The 15,971-nt window shown below is 37.6% G+C and overlaps 1 protein-coding gene across 4 annotated transcripts in view; it reads right to left on the reverse strand.

Moving 5' to 3' along the window:
- LOC124870045 (dipeptidyl aminopeptidase-like protein 6) overlaps positions 1-15,971 on the reverse strand; it is a 172,888-nt gene that overhangs the window by 50,030 nt on the left and 106,887 nt on the right. For all 4 annotated transcript variants that reach the window (XM_047368468.1, XM_047368467.1, XM_047368464.1 and 1 more), the window contains exons 2-3: positions 11,346-11,460; positions 4,367-4,465 (exon numbers count right to left, since the gene is read on the reverse strand). In XM_047368468.1, the coding sequence (XP_047224424.1) occupies positions 4,367-4,465; positions 11,346-11,460 (214 nt within the window). The remainder of the gene's footprint in view (positions 1-4,366; positions 4,466-11,345; positions 11,461-15,971) is intronic.

A 15,971-nucleotide genomic window follows, 5' to 3' on the forward strand; every position in this document is an offset into this window, starting at 1 on the left:
GGCTAACGAAAGACAAATGGTGGCATACTAACATGAAATTATGACAGTATTGACCTACACAATGATTGCCAGTGAGGCGTAAGACGTGTGCTGGAACAGGCATGCATTTTCCAACACAAAAACACTCCTGTACAACCTGCAGTCACTACAGAGATGTTGGAATAAAAAGCAAAAAAAAAAAAAAGAAAAGTCCCAGCCAACCGTGATCCAAATTTCTAATGCCTTTGATGTTTTTGAAAAGGTAACAACAAAGCTAATTCTGCAGAAAACCTGGATATTCCTGTTCTGTGAATGAAAGCCACATGTTAAACAACCTTTCAAAAATGAAAAAGATTTATATGAATTAATTGTAAGATTGCTGTGTTTTTTTGCACATTATTTGGAAGAAGTTAATTTTTTTCAATGTAATACATTTTTCAATTATTTATTAATAAAATACATGGGAATTCAAACCACTGAGGGGGCCTATTCTTTTTATATATTCTGTTGTATCTCAAAAACACGAACGCCAGACAGACAGACGGCAGCACCTCTTTGTTTTAGAGATCAATGTCAAGGTTGAATCATTGTGTTTGGAGCCGGGAGTGTGTGAGAAAGTCAGAGGTGAGTAAAAGACTTCAGAGGCAGAATGTGATCAAAGAGCAACAGGGATCAATTACACACTGCTGTGAATGAAGTCCACAAAATATTGATGAGAGCCGCTCAAGTGAGAGGCTGTCCCGTCAGAGTTCTTATCAGAAGGTTGTAGCAACAAATGGATGCTGATTGCATTAACTTAAATGACAAGTGCAATGTCACACTATTGATTGCGAGAGTTTCATCAGGTGCTGAAGGAGTTTTCATCACAGTTGCAAATGAAGGGCGCTGACACATGAGAATGTAAGTAATTATATGTTAATAGGGTGGTAATGTAAGTAATCAGAGGATAATCTGCTCGGCAGAACATGGGGACAGATGGTTCTGCGTACTACATGCATACTCTCAACTGCAATCAGATGTGCACATGCAAGCGGATTTTAAGCAGAAGGTGTCTAAACATAGTAGCAACAACAAACACAGTATTTAAAATGTTTGCAGATTACTTCTGCAAATAAATCACAAATGTATATTTATAAGACTTAAAGGAATTAAAAAAAAACTTTATTACAAATGCACAATAGAGTAGTAAAATGTAAAACATGCCCTGCTAGTCCTGGAGCAAAATCTGCTAATAACACTGCAAGGCAACCAGACCGGCTTTACTGTTTACCTGAATTGTCATTACAGAAAAACCAAAAGAAAAAAAACCAAAAACAAAGTGTAACAGAAGTTTTTTTCTTTGTTTGTTGTCAAAGCAATGAGCCTAACACCACTAATTAAAGATTTAATTATGCATGTATTCTGCTCAGGATAGTCTCTTTTCTTGCTACAATCCTCAAACTAGAAAAGAACCCAGTGTTAGAAAGTCAACATGATACACTTATCAATTGAGTAAAGCCACTGTTTTCACTGTTTTCTTTGGACCTACTATCAACTCCAAGGATATCCTACCTTAACTGGTCACATATTACAGAAGAGCTATGGGTTGAGCTATTTGCCAGTAAAAGCTTTGCAAAATTATTATTGTGCCGTTTTCAAAGGGTTGATTCAATAAAAAATGTATTTTGTAAAAAAGTTGAAACATCTGAAGGTTTTCAGGTTAATAACTGGAAACTGTGTTCTCAGCTCAATGCTTAATGTCTCTAAATAAATATTTGACAATTTTTGACTTCATATTTAGTGACTTTTCCTAATTAACATGACAATATTTTTACAATGTCCTGTACACATGTTGTACGCATCGTGGTTCTTTGGGGTCAATTTGACCCTAGTCTGTATTAGCTGTATAAAACATAGGAAATGGCAATATTTTATACACACATGTTTTGGATGTTTAGGATAATATTCAGGTCAGTATAACAAGACATTTTGTTGTCTACAAAAAACTTGAGGGCCCCAACCCTACGTAACCATAACTATAGCAGTGTGAAAACCACTGATGGTTTACACAACATGGAGAAGAGGAACCAGTCCGGGAAGTTTGAAATATCCAATGCTGATGGGGTGAGAAAATACATTTCCTGTGAAGATATTGATACTTCACACTACTTAGGAGTGTAGAAAACATATAAGAGCTCGCACAGCAGCCTTCTGAACCAACTCTTTTGGTAGTCGATGTGCTCTGCCTTTCTACTCTCTTCTCAACTGAAAAGGACTTCTAAGAAAAGGTTTTCAGTAAATGAGGTGTTGTCAAAGTCTTTGACCATGGAGGTGACATAGAGGAGAACATGACTGAGACAAAGGATAATCTTGAGGGGGACCCTGATTAACTATGATTACAGGTACGTGATGCTATTCTCGTACTCATAATGTGTAATAATACAGTATAAAGCCAGTAGAATAACAAAAAGATATCTCTTGGCTATTTTAGTTAAATCAGTTAGATTTTATAGTGATCAGCATATTTCTCCATCACGTAACAAGTATTCTGGATGTATAAGGCGGGTGGGTGTTGGGATAGCAAACAAACAAACATGAAGATAATGAAGATAAAACAGAAGGAAATGATCACCACAAAAACATCAGAAGAAGAAAGAGAGATTACTGAGCAATCCATCCAAATGTACTGATAAATTAATTTGATTTTTAAGGCAATATCACTTGTTAGAAAGTTTACTAGTCTTGACTTTGTCTGCTTTAAACCAGTAAGGAATAAAAGTGTGTTTATGTGACATTTATGTAAATTGAAGAAATGTTAAGGGGTCTTATTGTGTTCAGGGGTATTTGCATAAAACCACAAAGAAGTTGAGGATTTCTGCTGTCATATTAGACAGATCCAATGCTAACTACTAATTAGCCTTTTACGTTGCAATCCTGTAAGTTACACTTTAGTAAGAGCAAAAAAACACTCTTTTTTTTCTTATTTGACTGCAATCAATTTCTTCTTGTGCTCCCTTCTGAGAAAAGAGGATTTAAATGTGATATGAATGACAAAAATCGTAGTCTGTTGTTTCACCATCTAAAAAATATATTGCTGTTCTTTACAAACAACAAAACTCACATGTTTATTTTAAAAGATGTTTTGCAGTCTTTTGTCTTTAGTAAGTTGGTTACAATGGAAATAGTTAAAAACAGTAAGGCTGAATTCCATTTTTTTTAAACTGATCGTGTTTAAAATGTGCTGAAAGCACTGCCGATGGGACCAGGGGTGGATTTAATGGTACTCAGAAAAAAATATTTTGTGGTAATTATTTGCAGGCAAATAGAGACGATTTAAATGTTAACCAGGAGCAACAGTTGAAGGACTACTTTAATGTTTTTCTCAGATTTGTTTCTTGCTAAACTGAAATAGATCTGTGGTCTATAAATGTTTTTTAAACAAGAATTAGCTTATTTTCAAACAATGTTCATTGAAACAAGTTTGTTAGTCTGTTGCTGTTAGCAGAAAATAACCTTGTTAAATTGAAGAAGCAACATGTTACAATCTAAGTAAAATAATATGGAGCATTTCTCCTAATGAACACCAGGGGACGCCGGGTTTGCTGATCCAACAAAACAGCTCCACTGGCAGTTTTCATTCCTGTTCAAAATAGACATGGCAGAAAAACCACAGCGCCGCACTCCTTTTGCAGAAGTTATGATGAACTGGTCTTAAAACTGGCCAGTCCAGCTTAAATTATTCTGCACAATGTCTGCATTTGTTTGCTTTCTGAAAGCAAACAGTCACAATTATTTGACTCTAAAAAACTGTTCTGTTTTTCTAGATTAGTGTGAAACATTTTTACCTACAAATAGAGGAGGCTAAATGTTCTCTGCTTTGCTTGTTGTGGAATAAAAATGAGAGTGAAAACAAAGCAAATGTTGCTTCTTTAATCTCTTCATTTTCATTCACAGAGCTGAACCGTTACAGCTTTTTTTAAGTGCCTCAGCTCTCATCTGTTGTTCCTATCCTACAGATCCTATTTACAGTTAAAATAAATATTTAATTGCTGACAGCCTGTTAGTGCAAATTTCACTTGGCTGAATGACTTTACCTGGATCTAGATGTCAATGAGTTCACTTGATTGTATCTCTGCTTTATAAATAATAGAAAATCCTAAGATGTTATCATTTACTTCGAGTTTTGAATTTGCACTAACTACAATCTCACTACTTGTACATTCTTATCAGTGTCGGTACGCTGCACATTGATGTTCAGGAAGCCGTACGTCCAGAAACAAAATGTGTCAGGTTTTAATACCAACGGTACAGCGTAAGTCGAGAGGAAAAATGTCACACTGTCTGAGTATGGGTTGTGTTTCCACAAAGAAGTCAGATTTTAAATGTCAAAGCTAAACTGTTAACCCACCACTGAGCCATTTAGCGTCTGGGTCATGGATTCGAAGGTCTGCACCATAGATGTCCTCAATGGTTACCTTCTTCTTATGAGCGAGGCTGTCATCTTCACCTGTCAAAGGCATCAGAGTTAGATAAAAAAGCATGGATATATTAAATGTTTTACAAAGTCTTCTACAGTGGAAACCAGATATTTGGATTTTCTTAATAAGCATAACCTTTGTTTTTCTCACTATCTGACATAAAATCTGACAAAATCTTTGCTGGTTCAGATCAGTTAGGATTACCATAAGTATTAATGTTTGCTAAATGTGGCTAGAATTAGTTAAATTAATTTACCTTTTTTCAAATTCAGAGGTTTACATACACTAAGATCGCTATGCTTTTACACAATTTGGGAAAGTACAGATTGTGATGTCATGGTTTTGCAAGCAATACATTCACATTTGATTTGAATAGGGAATAAATATGAATTAGCCATTATTCCAATTGCAATGTCAAAAAAAGTCCAAGACCATAATGTTTGGAGACATGTCCTATTGTCTGACGAATCTAAGTGTTGTGCCATTATCACAATGTTAACATTAGAAGGAACCAAAGCAGAAGGCTTACAATCTTGAGAACACCAATCCCCATCATGCAGTATGGGGATGGAAGCATCATGTTCTGGGTGTGTTTTGCAGCAGGAGGAATGGTGCACTTTACAAAATAGATGGAATCAAGAGGAAAGAACATAATGTGGAAATATTAACACAAGATCCCAAGTCTTCCAACTGGACAATAACTTTAGGCATATTGCACAATTAGCTAAAAAGTGGCTTACAAACAACAAAGTCAATGTTTTAGAGTGGCCATCACAAAAACCAGATCTAAGTTAAAAAAGAATCTTTGGGCGGAGATGAAAAGGTGCGTGTGAGCAAGGCAACCTAAAAAACAGAGTCGGTTACACCAGTTCTTTCAGGGAGAATGGGCCAAAACTTCAGCAAACTATTGTTAGAAGCTTATGAAGGAATACCCAAAATGTTCGACATACAGTTGAAAAGGCAATTCTACTAAATATTAAAGAAAGGTGTGTAAACTTCTGAATTTCACATAAATAATAAAAAGGTAATTATTTTTAATCATTCTGGCATTACAGCCAATGAAAACAACTTTGATAACTTTAGAAGACCTAAAACAGGAGAAGTTTACTTATATTTAATGTCAGATATTGCAGGAAAACATTTTTTATTTATACAGAGTATGTAAACATCAGGTTTAACCTGTAGTTCTAAAAGCTCCAGTGATTTTGAGGTTAACTTCAAAATACATTCATCATTAGCATTTCAAGCAACGATGTTTACCAGTTTCAAAGAAAAAAAAATAAGATCAAGCTGCTTTGAGATTTTCATCATTTTAATGTAACATTCTATTTTACAGACATTGCAGTACTGTCGACACCCAATACCTGCCATAAACTTAGAAAATAAAACATAATGCAAACAAAAAAACAGAAGTTCCTGGTGTTGCTTGATTGGTCTGTGAGTAGTTGTTCAGAGATACCTGCTAGGGTTGTTTTCAGCTGAAGATTGGCAGCACCTTGTTAACACAAAAGTCAGAACGAGATCTGAAGCTGGCGATGAACCGCAGGTTGAGCAGACAAAGGGGGAGCTAAGCCATGAGAAAGGAAACAAGGCCAATGTCTGAACTCTAAGCGTTTTCTGTTGTGTCTGTGTTTCCGAACCAACAGCTATCACAAAGACTGACAGCCTGGTATTATTTTGCAAATGGATAATTAAATGTTTCTGACAAGCCTCACGTTGTTTGTGAATCTTAAATGGGTGAAGCTATGTCAAACATTGTACAGCGTTTATCAGCTTTAGAAAATCTGAGAAATTCTCTCCTCTGGCAATCCAGGGTAGCGCGAGATGTCTAGAGGAAAATTGGATCTGACATCAGGCTGGAGCTATTATCGCATTATCGTCCCCATTAAAACAGGCATGAATGGCATCACACATTAAAAGGCCCTTTATCCAGTGAAACGTTGAGCCTGTCTCTGTGCAAAAAACCAGCACAGAATCACCATCCAAAAGACACGGTGTTGTCTGTAAAAATACTCCCTGCTGGAAGAAGGTCGTCAAATTAAAATAACTGCCTGGGCTGCTGGAGGAGGCAGAATGTCGCTGCCAAGACAAATCATATGAGGTTAGTTTGCAGGTTGCAGTGCTGAGAGAAAAGTCAGCCATGGGAGCAGGGAAACGTGTGTTCATGTTGATGAACAGGTGTCTCTAATCTCTCTCGTCTCCATGGTTACATGGCAATTTTGAGGATTTCACAAATTTACCAGATTTTCATTCATCTGAATTAGCAAAACAGTCGACATGTATCAAAAATACACAACCCTTACTTTTCACAATACATGTGAATGGCTCAGTTATGGTTGAGGTGCAAACACACCCTCCATTTCTGCTACCTGTGTGACCCCTTCTCTTTTCCGATGGTCGTGATCAGTCTGACAGGTGAGGTATCCCAATCCTTGTGGTTTTTAGTATAACAATGACCATCAGTGGGACCCTTTGTGGAGTTCCTTGAGACGACATTGTTGTAAATAAGCGCCGTTTAACTACATAATCTGAACTGAAACTATCTGTGTAGTTATGCTGCTATAGGCTTAGGCTGCTGGAGGACATAACGACCACTTTCACCCTCTTCGCTACATTCTCATACTACTCTCCAATTTTGCATTATTTGCTGTTATTTCAGCTTTTAACCTTGTTCGCTCTTTTCTCTTCCTAGAAGCTACACCTGGACTGGCTCTATGTCTATGTGACACCTTTCTGGAGAGGGGAATCGTCCGAGCTTCTGCTGGCAACAACTTGATGCTCACCCTCTACCGATGATCCACATGGCCCTGTCTTTTAGTGTTTAACCCTTTCTCTCTCCTAGACATGGAAATTGACTGAGCTTTTACTGTAACTAACTATCTGCTCTCTTTCAGACTCTAACCTTGAAAACTGGCTCAGAGTTTATCTGTTCTTTCTTTCTAGATGAAATGACTAAAGGATTAACATTTACTTTTCCTTCCCATAGAAAGTACTTCTGGATCAGTGGTTCTTTGTTATCTTTGTGTCTCTGCTCTGTTCTCTCAAACCCCCAGTCGGTCGTGGCAGATGGCCGCTCACACTGAACCTGATTCTGCTGGAGATTTTTTCCTGTTAAAAGGGAGTTTTTCCTCTCCACTGTTGCTACATGCATGCTTAGTATGAGGGATTGCTGCAAAGTCAATGCCAGTGACTGTCCACTGTCTCTACATGCTCATCCGGGAGGAGTGAATGCTGCAAGTTACTGACTGGATGCAATCTGCTGGGTTTCCTTAGATAGAAAAACTTTTTATCCAATTTGAATAAAAAGCTAACTCCGACTGCACTGTTCAATTGTTAGGATTAATAGGAATGTATGAACCTGACTGTTGTGAAGTGCCTTGAGACGACGTGTGTTGTGAACTGGCGCTATATAAATAAAACTGAATTGAATTTAATTGAATGTGGACTTTTTTAAAAGATGACAACAATTTTTTCTGACCAAAGCTCCAAATAACATTCTGCTTTCCAATTGTTTTTACAATTTTCAACCTTTAGCAACTCTATTGGTCAACCCTCTTTCAATTTACCCAAAGCCTTAAATTTAGTCTACTTTAAATGTTTAATTCCATTCATTTTATTTTGTCTGAAGTTAACATATGCAACAGAGAAATCAAAACATGATTAGTCTAGCTGTGAGACTAACATGATTATACTGTTTTAGATTACCCTTAGCAGGTTGTGTTTCCATCTTTCTCCTGAAATCATGAAGCCAGTAGACTCTGATTTGAGATGACAATTGTTTGCCAGAAGTTTAATTTAGAGTGCATAGTGCTTGTTTTTATCTAATTTATATTCTATTCTAAGAAACTACAAACTCATAAGATTCAATTCAATTCAAAAATACTTTATTAATCCAAAGGGAAATTAGATTTGAAGTTTACATTTACATTTCGTGTTATAATTAGAATGTACCACTGGAAAAGATATACCCAAAGCCATAAAATAAGTGCAGCACTATTGTGAGCTAATGTGCCTAAACAAAATTAAGATTTTATTAAATAATAACATTGTGGTATTTGAACTCACTAATGACCATGCCTATTTGTAGGTCATCTGAATTTATTCAGATTTTATGGCTGTGCAATTAACAGCAACGTGCAATGGCTGAGTGGTTCTGCCGCTTTTTGGCCTCTCTGTATCTGACAGTTATTCAGTTTTACTGTGTTTTTGACTGTGCCATAACAGTTTAAAGGGCAAAACAAATAATCCAGTTATAAAATCCAGCCTAAATAGACGGCTTTTTGTTCAAACGAAAAACCTTAAAATATGTGAATAAGAGCAGCTGTTTTGCAAGTTCAACCATTATAAAATACAGTATATGTGAGCAAAAACAACAGGAGAGACAAATAGGGGTGCTAGACAATGGCATGATCAATAGGCTAATTTTTGAGTGATGTCATGACCTACATACATACAAACCTACAAAATAATTTTAATGAAATGATGCTTTTTAAACAAAATATTAATTTATTTTAAAGCTTTTTTGACATCAGACAATACAGGTCCTTCTCAAAATATTAGCATATTGTGATAAAGTTCATTATTTTCCATAATGTCATGATGAAAATTTAACATTCATATATTTTAGATTCATTGCACACTAACTGAAATATTTCAGGTCTTTTATTGTCTTAATACGGATAATTTTGGCATACAGCTCATGAAAACCCAAAATTCCTATCTCACAAAATTAGCATATCATTAAAAGGGTCTCTAAACGAGCTATGAACCTAATCATCTGAATCAACGAGTTAACTCTAAACACTTGCAAAAGATTCCTGAGGCCTTTAAAACTCCCAGCCTGGTTCATCACTCAAAACCCCAATCATGGTTAAGACTGCCGACCTGACTGCTGTCCAGAAGGCCACTATTGACACCCTCAAGCAAGAGGGTAAGACACAGAAAGAAATTTTTGAACGAATAGGTTGTTCCCAGAGTGCTGTATCAAGGCACCTCAGTGGGAAGTCTGTGGGAAGGAAAACGTGTGGCAGAAAACGCTGCACAACGAGAAGAGGTGACCGGACCCTGAGGAAGATTGTGGAGAAGGGCCGATTCCAGACCTTGGGGGACCTGCGGAAGCAGTGGACTGAGTCTGGAGTAGAAACATCCAGAGCCACCGTGCACAGACGTGTGCAGGAAATGGGCTACAGGTGCCGCATTCCCCAGGTCAAGCCACTTTTGAACCAGAAACAGTGGCAGAAGCGCCTGACCTGGGCTACAGAGAAGCAGCACTGGACTGTTGCTCAGTGGTCCAAAGTACTTTTTTCGGATGAAAGCAAATTCTGCATGTCATTCGGAAATCAAGGTGCCAGAGTCTGGAGGAAGACTGGGGAGAAGGAAATGCCAAAATGCCAGAAGTCCAGTGTCAAGTACCCACAGTCAGTGATGGTCTGGGGTGCCGTGTCAGCTGCTGGTGTTGGTCCACTGTGTTTTATCAAGGGCAGGGTCAATGCAGCTAGCTATCAGGAGATTTTGGAGCACTTCATGCTTCCATCTGCTGAAAAGCTTTATGGAGATGAAGATTTCATTTTTCAGCACGACCTGGCACCTGCTCACAGTGCCGAAACCACTGGTAAATGGTTTACTGACCATGGTATCACTGTGCTCAATTGGCCTGCCAACTCTCCTGACCTGAACCCCATAGAGAATCTGTGGGATATTGTGAAGAGAACGTTGAGAGACTCAAGACCCAACACTCTGGATGAGCTAAAGGCCGCTATCGAAGCATCCTGGGCCTCCATAAGACCTCAGCAGTGCCACAGGCTGATTTCCTCCATGCCACGCCGCATTGAAGCAGTCATTTCTGCCAAAGGATTCCCGACCAAGTATTGAGTGCATAACTGTACATGATAATTTGAAGGTTGACGTTTTTTGTATTAAAAACACTTTTCTTTTATTGGTCGGATGAAATATGCTAATTTTGTGGGATAGGAATTTTGGGTTTTCATGAACTGTATGCCACAATCATCCGTATTAAGACAATAAAAGACCTGAAATATTTCAGTTAGTGTGCAATGAATCTAAAATATATGAATGTTAAATTTTCATCATGACATTATGGAAAATAATGAACTTTATCACAATATGCTTATATTTTGAGAAGGACCTGTACATTTAGTCAATACTGCATGTGAAAAATAGTGTGCAATCTAATAGAAAATTAAAAGTTTAAAGGCAAAATGTTTCTAAGCACCTTTCAGGTTTGCCATTTTTGACCAATTTCTTTACCATTTTATCAAAATGTCCAATATACATATTTTCTATCACCTAATGAAAATCAGGACATTTTCACCTGTATCATTATGCATTGTTTGCCTATTTAAATTTTAAATTAAAACACATAAAGTTAAGATATTAATTCTCTAAATGGCAGTAATATCCTGAGTTGAAAATTTGACCCAGTTCTTCTGCAGTGTTGGGAGAGTTGGGGCAAATATAATGATATTTATTAATGCAAATGACATAAGCTGATACAACCTGTTCTCAGTTAACAGTGCTTTAATAACTCAAAGCTTTAGTGTTCTTTCTTTATTTTTCATTGTTTGCATGTCTTCTCACACCCCATTCTGTGAAAAGATAAAACCCTGATGCCTGGTGTGATAAAATAGTGTAGTTAAAAGACGTCAGACAATCATGTCTGGTTGAAGAGTGAGAAGATTTTCCTGCTGTTTGCCCAAACCGTCATGATTTGTTGTGTCATATAAACAGCGAGAAAAAAGCCCTCAAAAGCTAAATATGCATATAAATGACATGTAAAAATACACTATTTATATGCATCACTAGGAGGTCGTGTTGTCTTGCATTATGAAGCAGAATACCATTTTTCAAAAGATAAAGTGTTTTACTGAGTGTTTGTTGTGTGATACATACTAGGGGTCAGTAAGATAACGGAGGTGACAATCAGAGAGCAAATGATCAGGATGACCAGGAGGGCGATTGCTATTCCCTTCCAGTTCCTCTGAGGTGGCGCGCTGCCCACAAGGTCCTAAAAATGACATAAATATGACATGTTACAAACACACGTAGTGTTAATGGACCTTTTTAATCTTCCAAGACTCTTTGCCCTCAGGCCCACTTAAGCAGGTCAGCTGGATTTTATGATTGAGTCAAATTGGATACCTAGTCCAGTCAAAATAAAACCCCTTTCTCGAAATAAAAGCTCCTTTTTAAAAACAGAACGTGTGTTTGTGAGCTTTCAGGCTGTTGTTGTATTGTTCTGTTTATTTGAAACTAACTGCAGCTGCACTGGACTGTCTAGACAAAACTAGAGCTCACTAAACGTAACCATACATTTAACTTTTTATTAAATCATTAATTATTATTAATAATTATTATATTTCAGAAAACATTGGAAAGTCACAGAATGTTCATTAAGTTAAACTCCACAGACAGACAGACAGACAGACTATCCCATGTAGCCCTGGTTAGAAGCCCTATAGCCCATATTAAAAACTGCCACAGGCTGTATACATGTTATATAATTTAGCATACTAAGTCATGCAATACAAGCTTTAACCAATTTATCATACATATTTGGTACATAATGTGAATATATTTTGGATACAATAACGAATGAATGAGTTAAAATAAATGTGCTCTCATGTCAACCTTTACAATGAACGCTTTAAAATATTCTTTAATCAAATTCACATTGACTGGACATGCAAGAAAGCAATGTAACACGCGGGGAAAACTTACAACTGTTTGGTATTGTGGTCCCCACCAGGCCTATAGGCAACACCTGGGGCAATAAGCCATGTAGCCCTGTCAAAAACCAGCAATGCTCACTCCAGCATCACAGAAGAAGAAAGGGTTTCTTTAACCTAAAAAAGTATGTTTAACTTATCACTTTTTCATATCTTTTTAAATTTAATGTAAGTGTAGATTTAAATAATTTGATAAGCATGGTGGCGCAGTTGGTAGCACTGTTGCCTTGCAGCAAGAAGGTCCTGGGTTCAATTCCTGACCGGGGGTCTTTCTGCATGGAGTTTACATGTTCTCCCCGTGCATGCGTGGGTTCTCACTGGGTACTCCAGTTTCCTCCCACAGTCCAAAGACATGCCTGTTAGGTTAATTGGTCACTCTAAATTGCGCTTAGGTGTATGAATGAGTGTGTGCATTGTTGTTTGTGTGTTGCCCTGCGATGGACTGGTGACTTGTCCAGGGTGTACCCTGCCTCTCGCCCATAGACTGCTGGAGATAGGCACCAGCTCCCCCGCGACCCACTATGGAATAAGCTATAGAAAATGACTGACTGAAATTAAATATTACTTTGTTAACCAAAATTAGTGCTTTTCAGTTCTGGCATATGACTGAAGTATTTTTTTAAATCAAGGTTACCTAACTTGAAGGCCTTTCTACTGTAAACAGTAGCTTCACAATTATTTATCGGTTTTGGACTACAGTTGCAGTAAATGCTTGTTTTGCATCATACATTAATTTAAGTTGTCTACTTTAAATAAGCTGTGATTTCAACCCATCTCCAATAAGTGCTTTGATTTTTTTCAGTAACTTTTTCAGGATGCCCTCTTTGCAATCACAACCCGATTCTGAATCCAAAGTAAAGAGCCTCCAAACACCCAAACCCAGAGTAAAAGAGACCATCGCATCACAAAGAAACCATATCTTAAAGTGACCATCGTGGGACAGCAGAAACATTGAAGCAGAAAGAAACCCAGATGTGTCTCGAAACGATAGAGAAATGAGTCAGACCCAAAAACACATTTACTCTTAGTCCTATGTGAATGCTGGTAACATTGGAACTTAAATTGTCTTTCCATATTTTATTAATAAAATTATAAGAAATCTACTCTTCGTTTAAGTACAACTGTAAGTGCAGCTGTGACACATTGGAAAGGTTTAGAAATAGTTAATTGTATGACTAATGTAACCCTGTCACTGTAAAAGACTGTTTTAAGTTTTGTTTCTCCACATGTAAAATGTTTTTTTTTTTTATTAAGTGGTAATATTTAATTTATTTTAGGGAAAAGTATAGCTAAATTACTTTTCTAATGTAAAAACGTATTTACATAGATTGAGAAGAAGTTTTACTATTTCCGAATGTTCAGTGAAGTGCACCCAGACATGTGGAAGGAAAGTTTTGCTTTTTCCGAGCATTCAGTGAAGTGTACATAGACAAGGTAAAAGGTGGAAAGGGGAGTTTTTTTTGCCGAGAAGTGTGTGTTCGTGATTCTAGGGGGTCAAGTACTGCCAATAAGAAGCGCACCAGTCTTTTGTTTAAGGGCTTACCCTTGTGTGTTGCTGGATTTTTTTTTTTTTTGTTTGTTTCTTTTCGGTAAGTTTTGTAGCCGTTTAAAAAAATCTTTAAAACGAGGTGCTAACGGAAGTAATGCCTACCGCCATCAGCTAAGCTAGCACATCTTTTTTTTTTTTTTTTACTTTAGGAGCCATTTTGTTTCCCATGCCAGCTCTTTATGAAGCTGCATCAGAAATAAAGCATTTTTGATCCAGGTTAAGAGATTTCTACATGTGTTTCATATACAGAACATGGTTAAATGTACTGTGAAAATATATTGTTCTCATAGAAGTTTCTTAACTGTAGTTTCTTCGTGGTGCCAAGCCATCGCTGTTCAGAGGTCTGCAAGGAGTTCTGTATTCTGTTGCCCTTGGTCATGTTTTTTCCTTCCTCCCTCTTCTTTGTACGCGTTTTAAAAGAAGAGCGCTTCGACGATGAATTCCATCCAGGGATGGCGAGCCCCCAGGATACACGAAACCCATTCATGATGCAAGGAGATTCTGATCTGCCCTGGATAGTCTAGGAACTGTGGTTACTGCCATTTGGTAGGACACACTTTGATTGGATTGAAGTCATTGCATAGCAGGCATTGAAGAGGGGAACTAGAACTGAGGAACTCTCCTGATGTGGATTTATGCCACACCACCTGAATAAAATCCCCCGGGGGTATTTGGTTTTATTGTGTACTTTTCTTTCACAAACAAGACTTATGTTTTGGGCCCATTTTTTATTATTTCTATGTAGTTTTTTATTTGATCTAAAGTGTTTCCAAACATTTCATATTTGTTCAATACTTGTTTTTCCAAAACCCTTTACTTGTCTGTGTCATCAGTCACACACTGCTCCAGTACAAAGATCCTGGAACTGGCCCAATATCAGTCTAAATTTATTTCTTTAAATTCTGTAGTCTAAGTAAAGTATTACACTAAGTCATGAGGATGATTTGATTTTTAATAAAAACAAAGACTGCAGGATTATTGGACAGTAAGGTCATTTAAAATATCTCATAGTTGCAACAGGAAAGTAACAAATACCTCTTTCACAAATATGACAATTTCATGAGAGAGGCAGGTCTATTTCACTACATAGATAATGTCTCAGGATGACCTTGGATGTTTAAAAAATTCATCTCATCGTCCATAAGCGAGAAGCACATTGTACTGTCGCCGCTGGAAAGCAGAGACTGGCTCCAGAATAGCCTGTTCACTGACAGACAGATGCTTACAACTCAACCACTTTTCGTGCACTATAACTGCAATCATCGAGCCGCTCCCCGCTGCTCGCCTACGAGGAGTCCCTGCATCTTTGTCTGATAGCTGGAGTGAAGCGACGGCTTCAGAGCAGGCGGAACGGGCAGAATAATGAGCCGCTCCCCTCGCGAAGCCCAGCAGATGGTAGATAGCTAATCAGCACTGTTTGAGGCGCGTCTGCTGGAAAAATCCACAGGACATACAAAACATTTTAAGAGCAGACATGTGGGAGGCAGCAAACTGGTGGCCAAAGATGACTGGCTCAAACCCGAAAGCATATGTCTTCAGCTATTTCGATATGGAGGCAATCTGAGTGCTGTTATTGTGTGATTCCACTGGCACAAACACACATCATCAACCACTTGTAAACATTTTGTGTCCATTCAAAAGAAATGGAAGCAGATGGTTTTCAAAGTTGCTACGAATGATTGTTAACCACCAATTTACTCCATTTTCTAGGCTAATGGCATTGTTGCTTTGATTACTTGGCTATTCATATCAGGCATATCATAATGTGGATCATGGCCAAATAAGAACAATGCACAAAAATAAAAGTGTTCAGAAAAGGTAAAGGTATCCAAATGGAGGTAACAAGGTCACATACCCTGCTTTTAGAGTCCATGAATTGCCCACTTAAAGGTTTCTGCATCCCTCTTGAGTTAAATATTGAACCATAAATTGTTTATTCTGGTTATAAACAAGTGCAGTTTCAAACATTTGTACTTAATTACCCTAAATAATTTTAAAAATAGCCTTGAAATTAAAATGTTAAGTTCAATTTCAGGGTTTCTGTCTGGAGCTTTTAAATTAGAGGTTACGATCTGTGTGCCCAAACAGCAGTTTTCCACATTAATCTCCCTGCTCACAGATACTGAGCAGGCTGAGGAGCTTCAGCCACCCGTATCGGTCCAGCTGTTCATAACCGTGTTACCAATTAGGCCTGGTCTCTGGCTGCCTGTAGTGGCAAGAGTGCTTATGGGGCAGCTCAGT

This window comes from Girardinichthys multiradiatus, chromosome 6 (assembly GCF_021462225.1).
Source record: "Girardinichthys multiradiatus isolate DD_20200921_A chromosome 6, DD_fGirMul_XY1, whole genome shotgun sequence".
Lineage (NCBI taxonomy): Eukaryota > Metazoa > Chordata > Actinopteri > Cyprinodontiformes > Goodeidae > Girardinichthys > Girardinichthys multiradiatus.